The sequence below is a fragment of the Brienomyrus brachyistius genome, chromosome 12 (assembly GCF_023856365.1).
Source record: "Brienomyrus brachyistius isolate T26 chromosome 12, BBRACH_0.4, whole genome shotgun sequence".
NCBI lineage: Eukaryota > Metazoa > Chordata > Actinopteri > Osteoglossiformes > Mormyridae > Brienomyrus > Brienomyrus brachyistius.
The window spans coordinates 2,651,937-2,679,338 of NC_064544.1; the positions used below are offsets into that span (position 1 = coordinate 2,651,937).

General features: G+C 41.8%; 1 protein-coding gene across 2 annotated transcripts in view; it reads left to right on the top strand.

The window, feature by feature from the left end:
- The first annotated feature begins 24,066 nt into the window (after nt 1–24,066).
- Nucleotides 24,067–27,402, top strand: part of LOC125704624 (uncharacterized) — a 158,851-nt gene continuing 155,515 nt past the window's right edge. The window contains exons 1-4 of one of the 2 annotated variants that reach the window (XR_007381197.1): nt 24,067–25,350; nt 25,492–25,653; nt 25,743–25,832; nt 26,034–26,499. Coding sequence is in view for 1 of the 2 variants with exons in the window: in XM_048970483.1 (XP_048826440.1) it covers nt 25,204–25,350; nt 25,492–25,653; nt 25,743–25,832; nt 26,034–26,363 (729 nt within the window). In the remaining variant the exon portion in view is untranslated. Of the gene's footprint in view, nt 25,351–25,491; nt 25,654–25,742; nt 25,833–26,033; nt 26,540–27,402 lie in introns of those variants that run through there. The other variant, XM_048970483.1, reaches the window with a different exon arrangement.

Below are 27,402 nucleotides of genomic sequence, written 5' to 3' on the forward strand. Positions count from 1 at the left end.
TCAGCTGCGGTCCGTCTGCACGCTTTGAAAGATGCAGCTAAACGGGTGATTTTATGGTACATGTATTTCTCTAGGATACATTTTCATTAAACTTAATTGATACTCTCTAATTTAAACCTCTCACTGTTTTGTATTTGGCAATGATATATTCCAAAATCTGTGAAATTAGTGCATGCATTACTCATGGGATTTTCTGGTAATGTAGGTATAGTTTACAATTTACATTTTCGTCATTCCAAGACATTTCATACTTATTGGAACTTACTCAGCCAAATTCCAACACGAAGTGAAACGCTTTGATCTACAGTGTGCTATGACTAGAAAAGTTAAAATCATCGAAATGAAACGCATAAATCATTAAATTCAAGGTTGGAAAAACATTAGCAAATTTACATTAATCGGAAGAATGTTCATGACAGTTTGCTTTGAAAATGCATTCAATTTCAAATTATACAAATCAATCAGTTATTTATATTGCAGAAAGACATGAAAGTCCATATATACATAATTGTTTGCCTTTTTTTAAAATGGATAATCAAACTCACCCGTTCTCTCTTCCACTCTCCATCAGTCTCATTATAAATAACGATCTGACAATCTTCTTTCCGTTGACAAGTGGTGGGCAAGCACAGTCAACTGCAGATTCGCTCGCGGCTAAGGTACCTGAAGGCGTGGTTAGCAAAGCATTTCTCCCTAAGCCTCTAGCCTTGCGACGATAATAATAATAATGTTATTTTTATTATTATATGATTAATAATACTAGTGATAATAATAATAATGTGAGATATGAACTATGCCTGAGTTTCGCGTTCCCGAGTTGTCACAGTTTCTGTTTCTTGTCGTAAAATTATGCAGCTGATCGATATACTTCAGGTAGTTTGCTTTCAGTTACCTTGAAATATAAATTTAACAGTATTCCCAAATCTACAAAATCTCTAGTAAATGCTGCATAAATTGACTGATAATGTTAAATGTTCCTTAAAATTATTTGCTTAGAACAGCGGTGTCCAGTCTTATCGGCAAAGGGCCAGTGTGTTCGCTGGTTTTCGGGATAAATTTTAGGGCAGCTGTTTAAATCCAGCGGTGCGGACTCGTCGGCCAATCAGTCCTTTGATTAGTAGTTTAGTTAGAGAGTAGTGCGAAAACCCACGTTTGATTTTTCGGTTTATCAGTCATTTATTCAATCATTTTCAATATTCAACCATTTTCCAGTAGTTTTAAACATTTTTCATGCATTAATCATGTATTAGTCTACAAAATAACTTACATCAGTTTACCATGATTTGTTAAATTGTGTTCATTTTGTTACAGAAGGAATTTTGTAAAGAAAGAAAGAAAAGAATTCAATCCAGACAATGACAGAGTTTTAACGAGAATATCGCTTTAATCCCATTGTAGGTTGCTATAGTGTACATCTTAATAATTAAAATAAAATAAAATGGGGGATATGGATGAGTCCAAATTAAATATTGGCGGCACATGTACTTGGCAGGATCCCAGGAGGACGGGCTGGCTGGAGTTGGCGAAGGATGAGGCAGATAGGCGGAATAAGGGAGGACGAGGGTTTATTAGGACTAACGGGGTAGAAAGACGCGCATTACAACAGTGACCGACATCAGACAGGGCAAGACGTGGACTGATATACAAAAGACAAGCCGAAAATAACCGGAAACAGCTGGGCACAAATCGGAGAAGCACACGTGGATGATGAGAGCGTGACAGTCCTATGTATGAGTGATTCCTTCCCCTGTACCACCGCTTCCTACGCTCCTGGATGACAGCCAAATTTAATACCGAACACATGTAGTGTCATGAAATGTTTTAAAACACAGATTTAAATTTTACTTATAATCCATCCATTCCGTTTATCTAAATTTATCTCCTTTTACAACATGTTTTCCACACCCCTAATTAAATCTGAATTAATAATTAAGTCATTCAAAAATAGCAGTCGTATTACTTTGCAAACAAAAGAACGTGCTATTTCACAGCGTACTCAACTGCTCTTTTAAGATAATTATAACCGAAGATTTATAAAATGATAGAAATAATTATAGTGTAATAGAATTGTATGTTAAGTAGGATGATGCGCAAAATAGTTTACATGTACACTGTCAGAAAATGCTACCAATTTTTACCCTTGATTGTACAGCCCCATTGACAAGCAAAGGTAAAAATTGTCTTCAAGACATTTCAACTGAACCTGACCCTCCAGCTACTCCGGAATGTTTCTCAGAGCTCTTTGGTTTGCTCTTTCCATGAGAAGTATGAAAAACAGAGCGATCAGTTACTGTTTTTGGACTGTATTAATATTGAATATCTTTATTTTGGTTTCAGTTAAATTTTTATTTAAGGACGTATGATTTAGACTCGCTCCCCCTCTTGCTGGAATATGCTGCAGACCCCCGAGATCCTCTACAGGACAGGAGGTAGAGGCCTATAGAGGATGAATGAATGAAGGAATGAATGAAGGAATGAATGAATGATCTTGAACTTAGTAAACTACAAAACAGTTACAAAGTATAGGTCATAAAAGAAAAAGTTTGTAGGATTATGCAGAAAAGGTTTCCTTACCTTGAGTTACCATTTTGAGTTTTAATTTGGATAAATCAATAATTCACTTATTTATTAATTTTTTTTTGCCGGAAAGATACAATTGATTTTATTGACGTTCAAAGGGTGTATTACTGGCAAAGGAATATTTTGATTTTGTTTTCTCACCCACACACAACCAAATAAATTAACCAAAACATTAAGTAATAAATAAGCAAAAGTGAGTAGACAAACAAACAATTAGGTAATGGTGAGCTGCCCCTTACAATCTAAATTCAATTGAAATCAATGACATCAACAGCCTTCAGGATGGAGATTAAAGAACCATCGAGTTTGTATAACGTGATGCATATCCATCCATCCATTTTCTGTAACCTCCCTGCTCTCCAGTTATTTCTCGAATCTCATGACTTTGACAGTGTGACTTGGCACTTAACCATCTCTCCTATTTGACTATCCCTGCCGGCCCCTTTGGGTCTGGTTAGGGTTAGGGCTTCCTCTGCTGCCCCCAGGAGGACGGGCTCCCCCTTTGTGTCTGGTTAGGGTTAGGACTTCCTCTGCCGCCCCCTGGAGGATGGGCTCCCCCTTTGGGTCTGGTTAGGGTTAGGGCTTCCTCTGCCGCCCCCTGGAGGATGGGCTCCCCCTTTGGGTCTGGTTAGGATTAGGGCTTCCTCTGCCGCCCCCTGGAGGATGGGCTCCCCCTTTGTGTCTGGTTAGGGTTAGGGCTTCCTCTGCCGGCCCCTGGAGGATGGGCTCCCCCTTTGAGTCTGGTCCCTCCCAAGGTTTCTTCCTTCTTGGGAGCTTTTCCTTGCCTCTGTCGCCTTTGGCTTACTCACTGGGGGCTTTGGGTGCGGATGCTGTAAAGCGTTTCGAGACGATGTAATGTTGTGATAATGCGCTATACAAAAATTAATTTGTTGTTGTTGTTGCTGTAAGCGCTTGTCCTATTCAGGGTCGTAGGGGGTCCGGAGCCCATCCTGGAGGCAAGGTGAGTTAGAACCCAGTGCAGGGCAAACATACACATTCTACAGCCAAATGATGGATTTGCTCTGGCTTGTTGGCAGCATTTTCAGAGTTAGAAGTTAATGTGGGTAAAGTGAGTCGTCGGGTGAAGTGTACTGCTCTGGGCTTACACCAAAACCACCCTTAAATTCTTATATAAAAATGGAACTTTATTAATCCCTGGGGGGGGAAATTCTCCTTTTGCCTACCTCACCTTGTTCTCCATGACATGCATGAAGGTGAAAGCGAGCTGCAGCAGCTGCATGCAGCAGTACCCATGGAGCTGGAGGTGAGGGGCCGACCACACAAGGGTGGCCGACCAGCCGCAGCCAGGCTCCAACCAGCAACCTTCCATTCGCAGGCACAGAGGCTTCATCTGCTGAGCCGCACAGTAACCTTTCGTCGAAACATAGTTTCAATTTTCTTGATATAATTTTACAGGTTTTGGTTGCGTTTTCAAGAATATCCAATTACCACGAACACATTGTGATGACATTGCTAAATGCTGTGAGCATTAATAAATCTATGTAAAAGGTAGCAACTTTGTAATGCTTGTTCGGTTAGAATGCAGTGTTTTAAATACTGACTGAAGCAATACATATTTTAAATTGTCTTTATTTTATTGAGAATGACAGCACTTCTCTGAAAGTGTAGATCAGTGTTTTTCTTGTTAAGTGGCAGTAGTTTCAATCTTTGCCTTTTAGAGCTATAGATAGACATTAATCAGCTGTTATTCACTGGTATGATTTAGTGCATGAGTCATGCCCTGTGCCCTACTGTACATCCTAACCCTTATCACTGTGCTATACATCTTCATTTTATTCTCCATTTCCCACCTCTGTGTCTGTAGAGTGAGGACTGACATGTCCAGTAAACTGGATCAAAAAACAGTATGTGTGACATCGGCCAGCTACCCACTGGCTCCTCTCTGCCCAGGGGGGCTCAGTGCGGGCGACGGACGTTTTGCCTCCTTTGGACCCTGTTGAAACCAAGACAAGGTGGAGCAAAGGAAGACACCATTTGTGTGACGAGGGGGGGGATTCTCGCGGTTCAAAATGTCAAAGGAACATACATAGATTCTGCTGCCACAGGCATCTACCAAGAACTGCATTGCGGAGGAGCATTGCTTAAGTTCACACTGTGCGCTTATGTTTATGCGTGCAGATATTTCAAGTTGTCTTGTGTTTTTCTTGGAATATCAATGCACAATATAAAATTCAAATAGCTGGCATAGACTTCAATCACTGTGTACAACAACAAGGCCTGTGACAATACCCAATGACCTTAAAACAATGATTCAGAGGCACATATAGCCTTGAATAGCACAGAACAAGATGGACAAGTACAATAATTTCAACAGCTTAAACAAATAGAAATGGGCTGGCTATATGCCAATGTTTAATAAAAGTTAACTCTTTGCTAAGTTAAATTGTGTTCACATGCTGTATTTACTGTTTGAGCGGCATGAGCTGAAGTGAAGGATTGGAGTGTAAAATAACCTTAAATGCTTAATACGTGACTGACCACAAATATATCCGGCACCCTGATTCAATCATTTCATTTAATATAGTTTCATTTTGCTTAATTTCAATTTCTTTAGTTTTATTTCAGTTATAAAACACACTCAATGTTATATTAACATTGCATAAAGCTGCCATCACCTGGTTTAATGTTGATATATAACGAGCATTAATATAAGGATAATGCAACTTTTTTAATTTTTTTATCCCTTTGTCCTGTCCGGCAGCTTTAGCAGAATCATGGTCTGAATGCACTGCTGTGCCAAACATGTTTGCTTTACCATGAGGGGCTCTATAAACTCTGTATGGGCCCCTCATGTTGATCGATTTCTTTTAATTTTAATTTTATTTATTTTATTTTTCACACATGTAAAAACATTGCAGTGGGAGAGCTGGCCGTAGAGGAGGGACATATCAGGAGGGGGAAAAAAGAAGGAAAAAGAAGGAAAAGGAGAAAAAAAAGACAGAAAAAAAGGAGTGGATAGATTCAGAAAGGAATAAACAAAATTAAAGCATGCAGACAGTAACACAACTATACAAGCATATAAAATCTTAGTGTGTGCTTGGATGGGTGCGTGCAAGTATATGTACATGTGTGCTCCATTGTGTATAATGCAACTCGAAATATGGAATATAATTAGCGTGACACACGTAATTATAGGTCATTGGCTGGAAGTTTTGTTTGTAAATATTTCTTTTTCTTAAAATGGCATCTAGATAATGCTGCTCCTGTTGTGACAGCAGTAACCTTATAGGCTCTGCAGAGCACAAATTACTCACATGCACCTCGACAAGTTATATCTAGTCACAGCAAGAGGATGTCAGATTGACTTAATTAAATAGTTCGAACTGGACAGCACCTTATTCATATACATGAATCCTCTGTGGTAACTGCAGCATTCAGCGGCAGTACAATAGGTAGCCCTTCCTTACCCTGGTTCAGTTTCTGTAGGGCTGTAGGAACTGGGGGTGAGGGTATGTGTTCTTTTCAGGAGTTCGTCTGGCTTCGTTCATCCCCCAATAAAACGAGCTTCGTATATCAACATTGAAACATCGTGGAACGAGGGCACCCACTTGATAACCCAGAAGATGCCACCACTGAGGGATGACCGTCCCACTGAGGCTAGATGCAGAAGGAGCGATTCCACTGAGAAGCAACAGTGTAACTGGTCCTGTTCGGGCCATCAAAGGCCACAGCAGCGAGGACGACGTTTACAGACCATAAATGGCCGGAACATAGCAGAAGAACATTAACGTCACTTGACTTTCTTGCTGTGATGCAGGGGGCAATCACACTGGGGACGAGCGCTGGAAATGTGGCCAGTTGGCTCATCAGAGCTGTTGGCTCATCTGTGCTGATTGGGTGAGAAACGGCCTCAGCAGGGCTGAAGAATTCCTACTTAAATGACCACTTTATTAAGTGCAGGCAGTGTGTCTCAGGTGCATGATTAAGGAATATTAACACCTTACATCCATCCATCCATTTTCCAAACCGCTTATCCTACTGGGTCGCGGGGGGCCCGGAGCCTATCCCGGAAGCAACGGGCATGAGGCAGGGAACAACCCAGGATGGGGGGCCAGCCCATCGCAGGGCACACTCACACACCATTCACGCACACGTGCACACCTACGGGCAATTTAGCAACTCCAATTAGCCTCAGCATGTTTTTTGGACTGTGGGGGGAAACCGGAGTACCCGGAGGAAACCCCACGACAACATGGGGAGAACATGCAAACTCCACACACATGTGACCCAGGTGGAGACTCGAACCCGGGTCCCGGTGGTGTGAGGCAACAGTGCTAACCACTGCACCACCATGTAACACCTTACAGAACAGTAATTATAAGGAAGCCGTGCCCCCCAATATCAAATTTTCTGCTATACAGTTGGTAGCATGTTCTCCCCATCTTCTGCTGCATTCATTTTTAGGCACAGAGCACAAGATATAGTAAGGAAGTGTCATAAGGGGCACCTCACCATTTACGTAGTCAGGAGGTGATGTTTTTTTGTGATGTTACACCACTTTCATTCATTCATGTTTTGTCCGGTGGGCTGAGAAGAAAAACACGACCAGAATTTCAGCTAAGAATTTTAAACACGACCAATGACATGTTGTTAGGAAATTTGCCGTCCTTTCTATAGTTGTCAGGTGGAGCAATTTGTTATCATAAGAGCACCTGTGGGATTCCAGGTCCTGGTGAAGATGAGTTATCGCATTGCCTGCGGTCTTATTGACTCAGTCATTTATTCTCGCACAGCACATGCTATCAAAACAGCTGAGACGATCGGAACAAAGCAGCCAGAAAGGCAAACACAACGCGCAACAGAGATTGCATACAAACCAAACAAGTTATAGTATGGATGACAAATCTGTGTAGCTGAGGTCTTACCTTCGTTCTAGAAAAAAAGAAATTGTGGAGTGTCTTTCAGATAAAATAAATGTAAACAATTTAATATTTCTGAAACAATAGAGTTAGTCCTTTGATAGAATCTGACATGATTTTTTTTTACTTATACTCAGCCCAATTTTGCATAAAATGCAGCTTTTGTCGACCCGTACAATTATATTTATGGTCTACAAAAAAGATGTTCAGATGATCTTCATCTTGATAACAAGATGTTCATGCTATAAAACAATGATGTATCTCAAAATGTGCCGGATTATCCATTTCAAAACTTTTTCTGAAGTCAAACTCAGTCACCGCACCTTGACTGACCAATTGATGCCTCGGTGAATTATCTTTGACTCCCACGGATTTTTGCACAGTAATGTAGAAACACACGTACAAATGAAATGAAGTAGGTACTTGTTTGCATTTTAATGTTAAAGTCCTTTTGTTTTGGGTTTAGATATGATGGAATAATTGAAAAAAAAAAAGAAAACATACATCTTTTCAATTGACCTAGGCTGGAAATACTGAGAATCACGAATAGAAACTTACGACTGTTTGCCCTGCTGTTGTCTTTGTCGTACATGTAACCACAGACATATTACATGCTTCCTGCAGGTGATTCGGCGCTGCCCTGATTCCATTTAAGATGTTCTGTACCTCGACCTGGGATACACTGTTTGCTCACTGTGAACTGACATTTGATAAATGGATTTATGAAAAATTGCATGGATGTTATTTATAATAGGATAACATGAAATATACGATGTATGTGATGGTGTGAAATACTGAAAACAAATAACAGCAGTCAATATTTTGAAGAGTAGCATCTAAGCTGCTCTCAAAAATCAATATATATGCATATATTCAGGTAGATGTATGTCAGCATTCTCACACAGTTTTCACCATTGGGAGGTATGTGAGGTATAATTAATAAGTAGAAGCTTATGAGGCATGGTAGTTAAAGCAGTGGGGAAGCTCAACATAGATCAACAATAAAACTCTTTGTTGTGAAAACAAAATTAAGTCGTAGAAATGAATCACTTAATGGTAAATCACGCACAGACTCAAGTGCAAGGAATTTAGCATTACCTTCCGCGCAAACACACGATAGCAATATTAGTCTGATCTTTTAGGGCGTGGGTCTCCCTAAAAGAATGTGAGTGGTTGCGAGAGTGACGTGGGACATTGGAATTCTGTGACAAGGGTGACAGTTTCTAGCAAGGTTCATAATTTTTATAGCCACCATCACTGCCCCCCAAGTGAACTGGGTGCTACCTGGCTTTCGACCGCCGCTCCATAGTAATGCTTCTGTAAATTGCTAGTCTATTAAGGAAAAGATGCTTGTTTGCAGGGACAGTGGGGATGCGGCTGCATTTTCAGAACTTAGGTCCAAGCTGGGGGGGGTAAACAAACACCCAGTTACAAAAATGTCAGGTGAGAAGAATGTTTACTAACATGAATACACTAACTTGGAGTCCTGTGTGATGTATTTAGCAATGCATGGTTCACAGGAACTTGTTGGCTAACAGATTATGCATTCTGCCTCAGGAGCAGGCTGACTCAGAGAAGAGAAGAGGACCTAAACACAATGTCAGGCTCTTTTGAACAATTCCTGTCAAAGAGCCAACGCCTGCAGACTCCTTCAGGTGGCTTTGCATAGTTTGGTCATCAGGCTTGATATTTCTGTTCTGACTATATTCAAGTATATAAAATTCATATGTATAATTTGCTTATATAAACTGATGTTTTGAAAACTAGACTGACAGGAGGTATGAGCGATGTTTTTTTAAGGGTGCTGATGAGATTACTGATGATATCTGGAGCCAGGTAAATTTGACTTAAATCAGTGACGCTCTCTCTGATACGATCAGGTGAGTTCAGTCCTACAGTGGATATTACAGTAATTAGACCCTCATTCTTTGTGTGAATGTGTGTGTACAACATACACTATATGAACGAAAGGATTGAGACACACCTCTTAATCATTGAATTCAGGTGTTTGATTCAGACCCATTGCCATTATTAAATCAAGCACCTAACCATACAGTCAGGTTTACAAACATTTGTGGAAGAATGGGTCGTTCTGAAGAGCTCAGTGAATTCAAGTGTGGTGCTGTCATAGGATGCCAACTTTGCAATAAGTCAGTTCATGAAATATCTTCCCTACAAGATATTCCACGGACAGCTGTAAGTGGTATTATTGAAAAGTCAAAGTGTTTAGGAACAACAGGAACCATGTAAGATAATAGAGTAGGGTCACTGAGCATGGAGGTGCATAGCGTGTAAAAGTTGTCAACGTGCTGTTGACTCAATAATTGTAGACTTCCAAACTTCCTCTGGCATTAACCTCGGCACAAAAACTGTGCACCAGGAGCTTCATGGAATGGGCTTCCATGGCCGAGCAGCTGTATTCAAGCCTCACATCACCAAGTGCAGTGCCAGGTGTCGGATGCAGTGGTGTAAAGCACGTCGCCACTAGGCTCTGGAGCAGTAGGAACGTTCGGTGGAGTGACAAATCACGCTTCTTTGACTCTGCCAGGAGGTGGATGCTAGGAGAATGTTACCTGCCTGACTACAATGTGCCAACTGTAAAGTTTGGTGGAGGAAGGATAATGGTATGGGGCTGTTTGTCAGGTGTGGGGCCTCTTAGTTTTAGTGAAGGGAACTTTTAAGGCTTCAACATACCAAGACATTATGGACAAATCTATGCTTCCAACTTTGTGGGAACAAGGAGCAAGGTCCATACAGACTTGGTTAGGTGAGTTTCACTGGCCCACACATTGTCCTAACCTCAACCTCATTGAACACCTTTGGGATGAACTAGAACGGAGATTGCAAGCCAGGCCTTCACATCCAACATCAGTGCTTGACCTCAAAAATTCTCTTCTGGATGAATGGGCAAAAAGTCCCACGGACACACTCCAAAATCTTGTGGAAAGCCTTCTCAGAAGAATGGCAGCTGTTATAGATGCAAAGGGGGTACCAACTCCATATTGATGCCTGTGGATTTAGAATGGGATGTCAAAAAAGTTCCTGTAAGTGTAACAGCCAGGTGTCACAGTACTTTTGTCCATATAGCTTTACCTCTGAACATGCTCAGGATTTGACCCTGTAGCAACCAATAATGTAATATCTGCCAATAACACAATAATGTAATAATTTTTTTATACCGTAGCTCTGGCTTATCTGCATATCCCAGCATGCCCCCTGTGCAAGTGTAAATAGACCTTGTTGTTGTTAATGGTTGCATTTCCCTATTGTCACGTGTGTGTTTTCTCGTGTCTTGTGTGTATCCTGCATGATGTTCACACGTTCTTAGCCTTAGCCTAAATCGCCCACCGTGCACCTTACAGTTCTGCGTCTGACAGCTTTGTGTCTCTGATCTGTGTATTTGGTTCAGTGCTCCTTCAGTGCCTGTTATAGTCCTTTTAAGGAACGCTATTAAAAGAGCATGTTCTCCCAGCAAGCAAGTCTCCTTGTCCGTCGCTGCTCCCATGATGCCTCGGTCTGCCCAGCGTTACAGTACATAAATGATAGCTGTGACACTTGGCAATTATGTAATACATTTTTGTGCACAATATAATATTCAGAAATTCAATTGGTAACATTATTGGTAAGTTATAACATTATCAACTTTTATTTAATTAAGTATGGAAAACTTATTACGTTACTGTTGCCTATTATTCTTGGCTGCTACAAACAGGAAGTGCATTGTATCTTAAAACAACAAATAAATAAACAAGACAGTGATGTGTGATATGTCAAGAATGAAAAAAATGAATTGCATAGCGAAAAGAAAACATTGATCTATGGAAATTAATATTTCGTGGAATGACGTAGATTGGAATGCGGTACATCTCATATGTAAAACAAAAAACATGTTACCGAGGAACTGCTGAAGAGTTCCACAATAATTATATATAATATGAACCTGGGATAGTAAAAATTATGTCTTTTCTTAGCTATAAGGGTTGTATACTTCGCGGTTATACTCTGTGACCCATACTTACTGTTCCTTAACATCTGATGTTTCCCAAACAACAGAGAGAGTCCAGCACTGGGTCCATGGGCTGTGGAAGCAGTACGTTTCAGTTTACATGTGACACACCCAGTAGCAACCAAACCCCAAATAAAACCAAAAATGCAAAAGTAAACAAACAGAATTCTCATGTTAATAATGACTCATGTCCAGGTGTGTGACATGCGGACAGATGAATGGAGCCTTTCTGGCCTCCAGCTACGATATGCAAACTCCAACATTTAGAGCAAAGACCCAAGATGCTATGCCCGATAGGTACTATCTTTCCAGTGTATTATTTGTGATTTTCCATGGGAACTAACTTGATCTATGACTTCTTAGTGCACCAAAAGATTCTGTCCAGCTAAACTGGGGGTGATTTCTGTGACGATCATTGTAACACATGTAATAATAATAAAAATAGTACTACTACTATTACTAATAATAATAACAGGTTGCCAAAGGGACACGACAGTAGCATGCGGAAAATAAACAGCCTTTACTGGTTAAGTTCTTGATTTGGTCACAGAAGTAGTTTTTGCAGCCATTCTGAACTGGATAAACAGTTTTACATTGGTTGGATGGATGGTTGTGTAGTTTTTCCTTTATCTGTATTAGGACATTTTGAAAATTTTGCAGCTGCATCCAAGAAATAGTCCAGGCTACCATTCCAGTCAGGATCAGTATTCTAATGAGCAACCACAGTAACAGATTAGCTACTGCAGATATTTGTATTAAAACTCTGACCTTCATCTGTTTGGGATTTCGAAATGTGCAATTTTCATGACTTCAAATGGCAAGATTAGCACTGGTTTTCAGTTGGTAGTTGATATATATTACAGGAAATTGGAAAAGCCAAATGCTAGTGCCAAAGTTTCATGTGTATAAGAGTGGAGCGCCTCGCTGGTGATGAAACGTCCAGTTTCACTTCCTAGTTTGGCCCATCATGTATTATCTGTGTCCCTCTGCTGTCGTTGGGCTGCTCACCGCCACTTCTGCGACTTCTTTGGGCTTTGAGGAGAGAATCAGAACACTTACACTCCATAAGCCAGGCTGCCATGGTTACTTTAGTACTGCCGGAGGTTAGGTTAGGTGTAGGGCAATAACTCTTCTCCATCTTCCCTTTTCTGAGCTGATCCTGAGCTGATACTACACCGTGTGAACTGGCTCCTGGACTCCTTGGAGATAGTTATATGAAACCAAATGGGGCTTTTATAACTATATGAACTCTAATGAATCTCAGTATAAATGCAGTTTCATGCTCCCCGGTCGCCCAGAGGAGGATGGGGTCCCCTTCTGAGTCTAGGTTCCTCTCAAGGTTTCTTCCTGCTAGGGGGAGTTTTTCCTTGCCACTGTTGCCTCAGGCTTGCTTGGTGGGGGTTCGGGCCAGTTAAATGTAAAGTGCTGTGTGACTGTTGTTATCGCTGTATAAATAAAATTGAAATGAATTGACTTAAATCTATTCCGGGATAGGCTCCGGGCCCCCCGCGACCCAGTAGGATAAGCGGTTTGGAAAATGGATGGATGGATGACTTAAATCTAGTAAGTGCCTTTTATTTTGAGTTAATCATGCTTAATTATTTTGACGTATTATAATTTCATATCAATATCTGAATAGTAATAGTAATACTGGTTGTGCATTAATGATAATAATTTGCTAATTTATGAAATATTACTTATAAAAATACATTATTACCACAAATTCAAAAGAGACCCTGTAGCATAAAATGCTTAAAATATCTTTGTGCAGATAGCAGGGAAATGGGTCTTTATTGAAGGAACAACTGATGCAGAGAAATGTGCTTCAGGGCTGGAAGGTGTGAAGAGATCCGGGCTGGAGTTCCTGCCAACATCTGAGAATAGTACCAGCATCGTCAGACAGAGGAATAAAATGTATGTGAACCTAAACCAGTGTTTCTCCACCCAGTCCATGGGGACCCCCAGACAGTCCACATCTTTGCTCCTTCCCAACACACCTGAACCAAAGAATCAAGCAACGAAGAGCACAGAATGCCTGGGCTGCTTGGTATTCAGTATGGTTAAGAAACACTGACCTAAACTATTCACATCAACATGGAGGAATGGCATGCCTTACTATTGCCTTACTCTTGCCTCACTCACTACAAACGTAACACTGCATGTACAGTACTGTACGAAAGTCTTAGGCGGTCACACAAATTTGTTTGAAGCATCTTCATGTTGATGTCAAACTATGGCATTATGTCTGTCAAAATCTCCCATAAAACCACCCCAGAATTTGCAGCAACCATCCAATATACCCATGATGTTTTTGACCTAACCTCCGGCACACCTCGTATCGATGTCTTAGTGACTTTTTAAAACTAGTTTCATGAATAAATTAAACGAGCTGGTGTTGAAATGTGACAAGGCCATGGAATGGCTGAGGTGCCCCTGAGGAGAGGTTTGGGGAACTGAAGGCGTATTTATCTAGCCATCCAACAAGAGGTCAGTGACGTTTCGGAGAACATAAGAAACTCCTGTAGTTTTTTTTATTGTTTACTTGCAATTTGCATATGTTCTATTATTGAATTTTTCATTCTGAGAAAATACGCGTACACTTACTACCCAGATGACTGCCTAAGACTTTTGCACTCTTCAAATATCTTCCCAAATGCTTGCTTATGGAAAGAAAGAAAAAACCTTTGTTGTTTAGTTTATTCTACTTTTACTGATCTTACTGATTCCTCATTTAGAATCAATTTACTCTTTTACAGCATTGGTACTTGGCTTGTCTAAACCCGGGAAACTACCACCCACTTCAGCTGCTGCTGATTATTCTCTTTCACTGACCCTTACAGCTCTGACTTACACCAACACAATAACAGTTACAACAACAACAGCAACAACAACAATAATAGTAACAATAGTCAATAAATACTGTGTCATAGAACAGCTAAGGATTGTCTTTTATTTACTTTTTAATGCTAATTACAGAAAGGCATTGAGTGATGTAACCTTTAGGTTATATTGACAGTATGTAATTCCTCGTTAGGAATGTACGTGTATATTGAAGTTTAATTTAGGAAAAAATAATCTTATTCCCGTTTGTAAACATTTGTAAGACTTCACAGCAGGACGCCAAGCACTGCAAGTTTCTTTTGCTAGAGTTTCCAGGCTCAGGACTGTCTATTAGGTGCAGCAGGGTGAATCGCCCCAGCAACATCAAGACTGCAAATCTCAGGAAACAATATGCGTGAAACATTTGTCAGGATTAAGGCTCTGATGTCACACATATTGTATGTCTGTGTAACATTCCACTTATATCTCTCATTCTTAAGTATATTATCTCATTATGGTGGGAGTCAACACAAAAAAACATTTGGTGCAATACTTAAAACAATTTTTAAATATAATAGTTTGTAATGTTTTGTAGTCAATCTATGTTGTTGAGGCAAGTATTTAACTAAAAAAGCACATTTGTGGAATTTCTAATGACCACAGTGCATGATGGGTATGATATAGGCGGGCCCTAGGTGTGAATTCTGAGGGAGCAGTGTGTGGCTCTGTGGGCTAAGCCTGTGTGCCTGTAATCAGAAGGCCGCAGGTTCAAACCCCGCCTCAGACTGTGGGTCCTTGAGCAAGGCCCTTAACTCCCAGCTCCCTGGGCACCGCTACAGGTGGCAGCCCTTCGCAGACAACTTCCTCTATGAAAAAAGAGCAAGTTGTGGGAGGCATAAAGACAATTTCCCTACGGGGACAATAAAAAAAGTATCAATTCGGAATGGGAGCAGGGCATGGTCCATTTTTGCCCCAGGGCCCAGTCTTCAGCTGTTCCACCACTGGTTGAGTTCTAGTATACTTGCTGACGTCTGCTGGACCCCTCAGAGGGATGCTCCTAAGGCCAAGCACAGCAGAAAATCACGCACAGCTGCAAGTTGCAAAAATACATATAGCATGTAGTTCAATTACATGTTACTCAAAATCACCAATTGACCTCTTTTGATTCGTCTGACAAAAATGAAGGCAAAAAAAAAAAATCGTTGACCAGTATAATACATTACATTTATGAAGTGCTTTTCAGTCACCCAAAGACGATAACTGTATTAAAAAACACAGAACATGGTGAGTAGGGTGAACGACCCCCCCCTCCCAATCCGTGTCAGGGGGACACTGCTACCTACGACAGGTTTTACAAACTACTTTAAAACCAAAAAGCTCCTTTGCTCGGCTAATTAGTTCAGTTCTTCTTATCCTTTGACTGGTTTCTTTCCTTGATTGAGAGACTCATCCAGCTGTTTCGCATTAACATTAGTGACACGTGCTTGATTATAGGGGACTGACCAATCAGCACAGCTCAAGAACTCGGCGCTAAAGTGAAATCCAGGTCCATTTATTTGAAATGGTAGTTTACAAACCCCGTCCTAGCTGAAAGTGTCCTTCCTGATGTGGATTAGATGGTCACCCTAACAGTGAATACAAAATGGTCCCAACGATCACACAGTGGTAAACAACACAGTAATGAGGATTATAGTAGTACGGGGATGAGGACTATAGTAGTACGGGGATGAGGATTATAGTAGTACAGGGATGAGGATAATAGTAGTACGGGAATGAAGCAAAACAGCACGGAGGAACGGGTGTTAAAAAAATGAAAGGGAACTATCTAGGTTTGGAAAATAAGGTTTTTAGTCTAGATGTGGGAAGGGAGTGATGGGATGTTACAGATGTATCTTAGACTGAACAGTAGGCAACAAATGATAATCATCACAAATGTCTCCTGTTTGTTTTTTCAGTCTAGAAGCAGAATCTGCCAGTATTCAGGGGGAAATCTGACACTCATAAATTACACCATCAGTATTGTCCGTAAGTGACTTTGTTTGCGTCATGCTCTAGCGCTCTTACCAACGTGGTTCACTGGGCGGGACTGTTGCTCCTTCCCCGCTCAGCAGTGGATAACTGAGGTCTCATGTAACATGTCTGAGATCATGGGTTTTCCATCATATTCCGAAGATGTATTTCCAGTGAACTGATGAATTGCGCAAAATTTTGTGTGAGCGAGGAGGAAGTGAAACAGTGTGGGCTGTAAATGTCTTTCTGAGTACGGCCTTGTGTGTGTATGACATACACATGTGTTCATCTCTGTTTTCCAGAGCTGGGGGTCACTTCTACTGGGGTCATGCTTAGCATCTGTTCTGACTACCTCCTCTCGAGTTTCTCCTCCTTCGACAGCGGAGAACCCATCAGATCTCTGTACATTTTTGGTACGTCCATCACCAGGGCTGGAAATGAAGCGTGCCAGCTCTCTTTAGTCAAAGAACTAGGTCAGTTGGCTAGTAGCAAAAATTCTTAAGTTCCACCCCTGGCCACCACATTGAAACGCATCTTAGTGCCAGAGGTAGTGCGACAGGCTTGTATTGCTCATCTGGCCGCTGTATATTTGCAGGGAGAGAAAGAATTCTGAATGACACCGAACTGAAGACATGCAGGACTCAGGCGGCATGTCTAGGATTGCGCGACGCTTCTCACAAGTACGACGGAAATAATGGTGAGATGAATAAAAAAGATGTTTCTTTTAATTTTACTGACACCACTGATGGGTATATAACTCCGGTAAGACAAGCAGGACATATATGGCGTGGTGGGGGGGGCATTAAAGTCTGACATTTTCTTTATCAGAATTGTGTCCTCCACCACAAGAAGATGCTTTTGCGAAGAAGCCATCTGAGGTTAACACTGGACATCATGGTTGATTTATGTCTTAAAGTGCTATGAATAAAACTGACATTGTCATTCACATTGTTTCCATTATGTTTTACTAACACTGCTCATATCTTTTACGGATTTGTGGCATGTAAGTAATTTGCAAGTAATTCCCCCCCAAGGGGCCAATAAAGTGCCCCTCCCCAGTTACCTACAGAAGCCTACATATTATGTTAAAATGCTGAGGTATAGCCTCTGGCCCTTTATTTAATTTTACGAGAGAGAGAGGATTAGAGGATGAGTCAAAGCAGAAGGTGTGGAGTGCAATGCACTCTAACCAGGTATCGGAAAGTCACAGACAGAATGAAAAATAATCGTGTAACGTAACAACAGGAGTAGTTAAATATCATAATAGTAAATAATAATATCATAATAGTAAATAATAGCAAATAATAGTAAAATTAAAACTCGTACCAACTTGCACAGACACTTTTTTAAATTTGAGGTACCCTGTTGGTTTCACATGAAAAATAATGTCCCCTTCATTATTATAACCGTCTACTTGTGCCTTGTGTCCATTCAGATAAATAACTTGTTAGAATAATTAGTGCCTTGACTCACGAGTCAATACAGCCAAGTAACTGACTCATTATGTATTTAAAAAAGAAATATAACTGAAAAGAATCTGAGACCATTTTTATTTTTATCAACTGCTAAAGTGGACCCCCCCCCTCGCCCCCCCCCCCCCCCTCGCCCCCCCCCCCCCCCCTCGCCCCACGTGTTCCGGCGATCATAAATGTTCTGTTAAGAAGGACCTGCATAAAGGAAACTAGTATACTGAGACAAGGCCTGGGTGCATCAGGCAAGATCATGGCACTAAGAAGAGTGTATATGTGGCACAGTACATCAGTGATGTCACGATCGCCGTTTAACGGGAGCGGCGGACAGGCAGGAAACAGGCAAGGCAGGCAGGATACGGGGAAATACGGGGATTTATTATAATAACGGGGTGCAGGAAACATCTCACGCAGACTAACATCATTGACAGACACTAAACTGAGGCAAGACGGGGACTGAAATAGACCAGACAACAGGGTACAGCTGGGTACAATCAGGGATAGTCAGGGGGGCGTGGCACACACGAGGATCGTACGAGCCGGGCGTGACAAGTGAATTATGTGGGAAGATATATACAGCATTTACGGCATGACTAATCACAGGGAAAGCGTTTTTCTCACAAGCGGGTGACAACCTCCCTGGTGATGTGAATAGTTTCCTGCTCTGGTCCTCAGGAATCCCCAGACGTTCCACATTTCTGCACCTTCCCAGCTCCCTGTGGGGAGCAGTGGTGTCTCTGATCCAAGGGATCTGTGCCAGCAATCAGGAGATTCCAGATTGGAATCCCATGAATGCCTACATCCAGCCCTGCAAGCAGGTTCTCCAACTTTCAGGGAAAGGTTTAGGAGTTGGTGGCAGGATTGGACTCCAGCCACCGGAACAAACTTCCGGTGTTCCATTCCATTCGAACTAGTGTAATGCTTAGATATTACCCACTGAACGTTTGGTTCTCATTCCTGAGGTGTTCCGTCATGTGGTAGGTCCTGCAAAGTGCTGTATCAGTGCACACTCCTCACCTCCTCCAGTTTCCTCACACCTGCACCAGGTATTTGCTGCTCTCCTTTGCTTGATTGTTCAGTATAAGGTGTGCCAGAACAACCTGTTAAAGTTCAAAACCGAGCAAATGTTTCTGAGATGCTGGAAATTCCACATTCACTGTCGTGTAGGTCACCCGAGTGACACATGCGTGTTTTATTGTTTACACAAACAGAAACGCTTTAATAACTCTTTTATAATGGTTGGTAGAAGTATTAAAGATGCTTTATACTGCATTGTAAAGGTGTCTACAGTAAATTATAAATGAGAGCTTCAAAAGCATTCATAATGCATAATAAGCATGGATATAATGTGTTATGCCTTTTATAAATAGTAATAGCTCTGTTTATACTTTATGAATGCATTATAATGCATTACGAATGTGTCACTTCACAGACCATGATCCCCGGTAACAGGCCACCTGGTTCCCCTGCAGTTTGCCAATCAGGCGCACACAGGTGTGGACGACGCTCCAATCTGCATGCTCCACAGAGCCGACTCCCAGCTAGACAAAGCCGGTACCACAGGGGGGATCATGTTCAGGATCACATGCTTCTCTAGAGCCATTAGCACATCTGCCCTCTCCGACTGGGGCAGGAGCTCAGGACAGTGCAGCTTGATGCCCCTGCATTCTTTCGTATCGGAGGCCGTGTAATGTTCTAATATTTCCATTTCTGCTGCTATACCAAACATTCAATTCCTGCTGCTATTTATTTTCAATCATACCATTTCTGATGCTTCAAGGCATCTGTAGATGTCCACTTTTGTACACATACAGCGCCCTCCACAGTTATCAGCGCCCCTTGTAAAGATTTGTGGAAAGGGTGAGAAAAAAATCTACCTCTTGGTGAAGCAGCTTCATGTCACTGAAAAATTGAGAAAAATCCAACCTTTCGTTAACATAAGTTTACTGAAAGAAAAACAAATCCTTCATCAAGAAATAATTAACTGTAACAAACACTTATGAGCCACGATCATTGGCAGCCCTGGAAAATATAGTGGACACAATGTAACAGAGGCACCCCTGCATATCGTACATGTTTGAGTTGAGTGGATTTTACAGATCTTTATAAGAGGTGCCAATAATTGTGGAGGGCGCTGTATGTATATCATATATGGTTAGGGTTATGTCTCTTCTCATCTTAACGGGAAGCTCCTGAGACTAGGCACCATCAATGTGCAGAAGGTGGAGATGGTCCCTGGGGGTGGCTGCTGTAAGCCACCTGTGCAGGATTCCCGGGACCATCCCAGGTTTTGGTCATCAGTCCTAGAAAAAACTAATTTCATTTCGAGACACACAATGTCCCAAACAAGAAAGTCCTTGAGGTGCCACCTGACCAGCAGACTGGACTAGATGGAGAACACAGTGGCGCTGTACGAGAAAGGCCAGAGCAAACGCTACTCTGAGGAGGCTCCGGTCTTTTAACGTCTGTAGTATGTTGCTGTGCATGTTTTATCAGTCCGTAGCGGCCTGGGGGCTTTGCTATGCTGTGGCTTGCTGGGAATGGGCAGCAGTGCAGGTGATCCCCTGCGCAGCCATAACACGTCACAAAGAATCCTGTCTTTGTAATAATACAAATCCATTGCCATCTGTATCCATCCATCCATCCATTTTCCAAACCGCTTATCCTACTGGGTCGCGGGGGTTCGGAGCCTATCCCGGAAGCAATGGGCACGAGGCAGGGAACAACCCAGGATGGGGGGGCCAGCCCATCGCAGGGCACACTCACACACCATTCACTCACACATGTACACCTACGGGCAATTTAGCAACTCCGACTAGCCTCAGCATGTTTTTGGACTGTGGGGGGAAACCGGAGTACCCGGAGGAAACCCCACGACAACATGAGGAGAACATGCAAACTCCACACACATGTAACCCAGGCGGAGCCTCGAACCCGGGTCCCAGAGGTGTGAGGCGACAGTGCTAACCACTGCACCACCATGCTGCCCCCTCACCCTAACCACTGCACCACCATGCCCCCCCTCACCCTAACCACTGCATACTGCACTGTATGTGTATCACTATCATTAATTTATTATTCTTCTTACCTGTAAGTTATTCCTATAATGCTACAGTATTCTGTTTTCAGGACATTATATCTGTGTACTCTACACTTTTTGATGGTTGTTTGTGCCATATCTACTTGTGTACTGACTTACACATCTGTTTTATACTACATGTACATTTGTCTGTGCATTACAACCTTGCTGCTGTATACAGCAGAATTTTCCCCCTGGGATCAATAAAGTGAATCTTAATCTTGATAAAGTTCTGTGTGGCTAAAAATTAGCGTAATTGTTTTGTTTACATGCAAAAAATTTGAAAGTAGAGAGGTCATGAGAGGGTGACACAAGGAGCTGAGACATGATGGCTTTCCCAGTAATAGGAAAGGACTTCTGAAGAAAAGTTGGCTGAAAAATACTAATTTAAAAGTTGTCAAACAAGTTAAGACCAGATTCTTGGTGGTTAGACAGAACATAAGAGCTGACAGAGCTATGCTGAAATTTCTTATTAAGAAATAGTTGTTGGTTGATTGGTTAGTCTGAGAGAAATTTGTTTGCAGATGGTGTGAATATGTCCTGCCAGAAATATCATTAAGATGACGAGAGAAGTGTGGAAAACCTGTCCGTCAGATAGACAGAAGGAGAAATTATTTTTGTCAGTAGATGTGACATGCACTATTGGTCTCTATCAAATATAGCTCTTAGAACTGAGACCGAAATATTTTTAGTCTCATAAGAGCATAAGCTCTTCTATCGGACCTTCAGTGTTCCACATGCTTCCTGGAAAGCTCTAACAAAGAGGCAATATGGTGGCTTCCTACAAAGGGCTTCTTTTGAGCATTCCTTGGCCTCAGTTGTTTCATGATACTCAGTGGTTAAGGATAGACAGCTGTAGGTTAATTCACTGGAGGACGATATCTTACCTCCCTCATGCATTGAAATTTGGCCAGTAGACAAATCTGGCCACGTAGCCAATATGTAATTCTCCAGTCCCTTTTCCAGCTCTGTGTGAAGTCAGCATGTTCTCCTTTGGCTTATAGAAGGTTCCTCCTGCAGTCCAAAACTGAATAATTTAAAATGCTTACTGTGTGTGATTGTGTTCCCTGTAATGGACTGGCATCCTGTCCATAATGTCACCTGCCTTGCGACCTTTACTCCCTGGGACCGACTCTAGACTCACTGTCATCTTGTACTGGATGAGGGTTACAATTTGCATGTATCAAAAAGAAACATTGGTATACAGCAAGCCACTGCTCGTAACCAATCGGGCTTTTAACGTTCTGTCAATATACTATTTGGGAAATAGTGCCACCTTATGGTGATTATTGTTAATCTAGTCCCTGCCTTATTTTCTTTGCTCTTACTTGCAAAATGATAATAACGATAGACAATCTATGTCTTCACTTAGTTATTTACTCATTTATCCAAAACTTTCATCTGAGTGACTTACAGAACTTGGGAAGGGTTACGATTTCCTATTCATTCCAGGGGATTTGAACCCATGACCATCGCATTAAATATGCTTTTGGTGTACTTCTTGAGAAGATAAGACTGCAAAACAGCCTCACGATTGTGGTGAGACCTTTCCGTGACGAGAACAAGCTTTTGCATGTCCATTATTGACTTTATCTATTTGGTGGGTACAAGCAAGGGAAACTGCACATTAATCTACACAGTCATCTACTGATGATCTCTATGGTCTCTGCATAGTAATTTAAATGCCTAAATAAGACTTTTAAATTTGAAATAAACAGTCTGCTTGGGTCTCCATTCTGGATCCAGAGAGAATTGTTATAAGTATGATTCCATTCCATCTTAGCACTCAAGCACTTTATTAAACGGAAATCTTGCAATCAGGTGTGGACAGTTGCAGACCTTCTCATTTCAGTTTACTTGCCCTAATTAGTTATTGGCTGGTTGAATGTACATAATTCAATTAAATCAAATATATTAGCTTAGGGCTTGATGTCGTTCTAGACTCATGTTTGGTGAGTAAAATTGTGAAATAGTATGGAATGAATTTATGTTGCTTGAGTGGTAATAAAATTTCAAGTTCAGCACCCTTCCCCTGGTGGAGAGCCCATGCACATAATCCCAACCAGGCTCTGGTGGAAACGGCTAAGAGGACACTGAGCCTGAGCTAGGAAAGTAGGAAAGAGACCGGAAAGTATCAGCTACAGGGATCCAGCCTGACCTCCATCTATGGTGTGGACCCTGGAAGCAGGCCTGTGGATCAGGACCACAGTATGGTATTTATTTAATGCTATGTTGATTGCGTATATATGTATGAATATTTGTATATGGGAGGGGTGCAGTGGTTAGCATGTGTCATGGGTCCATGGCTCTGTGTATGTAGAGTTTGCATGTTCTTCCCATGTCATCACAGGCTACTCTGCCCCCCCCCACAGTCCAAAAAAAACATACTGTATTATTGGTTTGTTGTAATCTACTTGCACAATGACAAAAAGCCTTTATCTTTGAAAACTTGTGTGTGCACAGAATGACAGCATGGAGTACCCAACCTTTTGTGTGATATGTGTGAATGAAGGTGATATCTAGAGGGAAATAATTTAAGTGAATGGCCTCATGTAGAACTGATAAAACTGAAGAATTATAGGCTAAGACCAATGGGTCACATTCTGCTCGCGTTAATACGTATGCCTTTATTCCAATTCATTTTCTCCAAAACTGTTTCAAATTACGTGGTTTAAAATTGGGTGCTGTAAAGGTTTTGTAGGGGAAAAGACGACGGAACGAGATGCAGAGAGACTTTAATACAAAAAGAAGGCTGTTATTCCCAAGAAGCTGTCAGGATCGTTGTCGTGGGGCAGGCTGGGGTCGAGCGATGTGCGGAGTCGATCTTTGGGCTTGGCTAGGCTCGTGGTGCGGGTACAGGCAGGGTCTGGCGATTCACGTCGGACATCAATAGGGCTGAACAAAAATTCGAGGTCAATGAGGCAGAATACGGATTAGAAAACTCAGGGAAGCAGAAAACACTCGAACTCAGTGAAAACTCTAGAAGATCTCGCATCAGAGTGCAAGATCAGATGGCTAAAATAGTCTCCCTTAATTGGAAAACCTGCAACAGCTTGCGGTAGGTGGTTGCACTAAAACCCGGAGAAACCGGACAACCCGGTATAGCTGCGCGAAACTGACAGCTCGTAAAAAGGGAGAAAGGTGGATCAAGGAATCCCCGGAGGCGTGGTCTTCCTGACGTCAATTGGGGAATACCGGGGTTGATCCGTGACAGGTGAAGAAAGTAGTATTTATAAATGGCGGTGTCTGTCCCGACATTGTGGCGGTGCCTGTCACGACAGTGTGGTAGAGTCTGTCCCGACATTGGGAGAAGACACCTCCCCTCAGCGAGGCAGAACACCTCGATCTTCTTGAAGAGGTAATTTACTGGCTCGGTCAGGCAGAGGTAATGGAGGATCCCTCGCAAACGTTTTGCCCAGGGGCCCACACAACCCATAATCCGTCCCTGCCTGTGTCTGCTCCTCGTCCTCCTGTTTCTCCTTCATTCGCTCCTGGCCCCTTTGTTCCTCCCGTTGCTGTTACCCCTGTGTCTCCCATTTTGTTACCTCTGTGCCTGTTTGCATTTCCCGTTGTTAGTCAGCTGCTGTCTGGGTTGTTGCCTTTGTGTCTGTTCTGCGTGTCTGTCTTGTTCCCATGTTTTGCTTTTGTTTTCTAGGTCCCGGGTCCGTACCTCGCTCCCCTTAGGCGCGCCCGGTGTTCGCGACTTTGGGGGGGTTCTGTCGTCCGATCCTACCGTGTGCCACGCCTCCTCATCTACCCCGTGTGGATTCACCATGTTTACCGGCTGTTTGCGTTTTTTCAGATTACTTTAGTTTAGCGTTTCTCAAACTATGGGCCGCGGACCGGTGCCAGTTTATGAGAGGGTTCGTGCCGGTCCGCGGAGCCTCGCTTCTCCACCAATCAAAATTCAGTCAGAACAGGTCAGGTATAATAATTAGAATAATAATAACAATAATAATAATACTATCTATCTAAAGTAATAATATCCATCCATCCATCCATCCATCCATCCATCTATCCATCCATCTATCCATCCATCCATTCATCCATCCATCCCCAGCGGATGCATATATGCATGCATATATGCATCCGCGGGGGTTGGGGGCCGTCGTTTATACAGGGCCCTGCAACCCCAAAGCCTGACATGACTGGTCCCCAGGACAAATAACATTCACAAACGCTGGTTTAGTGTCTTTAAGTCCACGTCACAGTAGATGTCCTGAGGTGGTAATCAACAAAAGAAAAGGAGGAGATGCAAAGGGTAAACGTGTGAAGAAGTCAAAGAAGGGTGAAGTGAACTATTTTCCAGATCCACCTGAAGGACAGAGTAAAGAAAATGGAGAGGAAAAGCGGAAGAAGATGGTGGCTGAAATGCAGAAAAAAGATCCTGATCCTCAGCTTGTGGATGAACTGACATTCTCACAATGCAGGCAAGAAATCATTGGAGAGCAGCCACTCCCTGCAGAGGTTCTTAGCAGAGGACCAGCTCTCTTTCTTGAGAGACAGGTAAACAATCACACAATTGTTTATTAAGTCCACAATGAGATATGAAGTATGTTGCGTGCAAAATGCTGTACTGTATACTGTTTGTCATTTTCACAAATGTTCAGAATGTTTAGCTTTCATGTGTTGTTTGCTGTGTCCCAGGTTAGGGCAGAGTTCAGGAGAGTCGTCATTACAGACATTCTTCAATCTTTTCTTGTTGGACTTGATGCCCTGGTCCCAAGACTCCTGGAGATATACAAAGCAGCAACCAAGTCTGGAAAGAAGCAGGCACTCAAAGACATTTTGGACTGTCTTGAGAAAAATGTAAGTGGAGGAGTTCATGAAATTTTAATGTGGCACTATTATGTTTGCTATAGCATTTTTATCTCTCCTGCTCATTTTCTGTCTTGTAGGACACCAGTGAGAGGAGAAGCACTGCTGCCTTGGTTGGTCTGCCACACTACATATCCCAAGATCCATCTGACGTCATCAGGATGTGTGATGTAGGACCAAATGTCGTTCTGTAATGTATAACTGTGATTAAGGAGAAAATGTACTTTCTATCTGGAAATAAGTAAACCTTTTGGAGGTAGGGTGTGTATATCCATTTCACACAAAATGATACTTATACCTCTCTGGTTCTCACTCCTCAATGTACTTGTAGACACAAATAGTGATAGACAATATTTTTTCTGCCTTGCAAGGCTCATGGCGAAACACTGGATCTGGCCATGAAGGGGATGCAGGTCGGCCTGCTTATAGGTTACGAAGGTGCCGAGAAGGACGCTCTTCCAAGGGAGGTCTTTGATGTGGCAGTTGTGGTCGAGGAGACCATTGTTGTAAACAACCTCAAGGACGTGCCTTGTAGTTTTGCCAGGCTTATGGGCACCATTTACTGCGTGAATCTAGAGTATCCACAAGCCATGAAGTTCTCGTTTGAGTTCCTGCAGAGAGTGGCGATGAAGATCCAACCAGACCAAGCCTCTGCCCGAGTACATGGCTTAAGAAACAAGCTCCTGAGGTACAAATTGTAGAACAAGTTGGCATGAAGGACATTAAGGATGAGTTAACTTCCTAATGTTTTGATTTTCGTTTGCCTTTAGTGAGATTCTAAGTCTTTGTTGCTGTTCTCATTTACATGGGCATTTTGGCATTTCTTGGGAAAAAAATGTGTTTGGTGTAACGTTGAAAATAAAACTAGAAAGTTTGATTTTGCGTCCGTTTCTTTTTTATCTGTAATTTATAAGTTAAATCAATAAATACGCGAATGTAACCTTCACTAGAAAAATGATGCCCAGACCTAATTTAACTGAAATAAGCAAGTTGAAATCACTACTTGGGACATGTTAATAAGTTATTAATAATTCGGTCTTGTATTGCTAAGTTGAAACAACAAGTACTAATCAGTCGCACCAACTTACAGAGAGCAATTTAAAGCTAAACTCCACTTACAATGATGAGTAGAAATAATTAGTATATTCAATTTGATTTTACTTGTAATTTTAAGGCAGCGATTGAACTTAAGTTTTTAAGTTGAAGCAGACAGAAATTTTTTACAGTGTAGCGGTAATATATCTTCAACTGTCGGGTTTATAATGAACCAGTAAATCGCACTAAACAGTATTAATTACACCCGTAATTAACACAAATTTAGTTTTTTTTGTCAAAATAAAAAGGTTACTTGTTCACCATTATGGGTTGAAATGCCGATTTAGGCCGAAAGCATCTGTTTTGGCGGGCATGATATGGTTTAAAGAGAAAATTTATCTGCATGTCAGACAAAAGATTTCATTCATTTAGATTATGTGTCTGAAGCCTGTAATTTTAAACGCCTGTGTTCATTAATCCTGGTTTAATTTTGAAGATATAAGCTGGCTTCTCTTTGCCCTGTTTCCCTGAAACAAACAGGCTTGAATTTTCTTTAAGGAAAAGTGGGGGGATTTTCAGTCTTAATATGGCGTTGTTATGCTTTTGAAAGTTTGTATTTCATTGGCTGGTTTTTCCACTTCAGGGTTTAGGAGTGTGGCAGTGTGTTCAGCCTTCCTTTGTACATGAATGTTTAAGTATGTAATC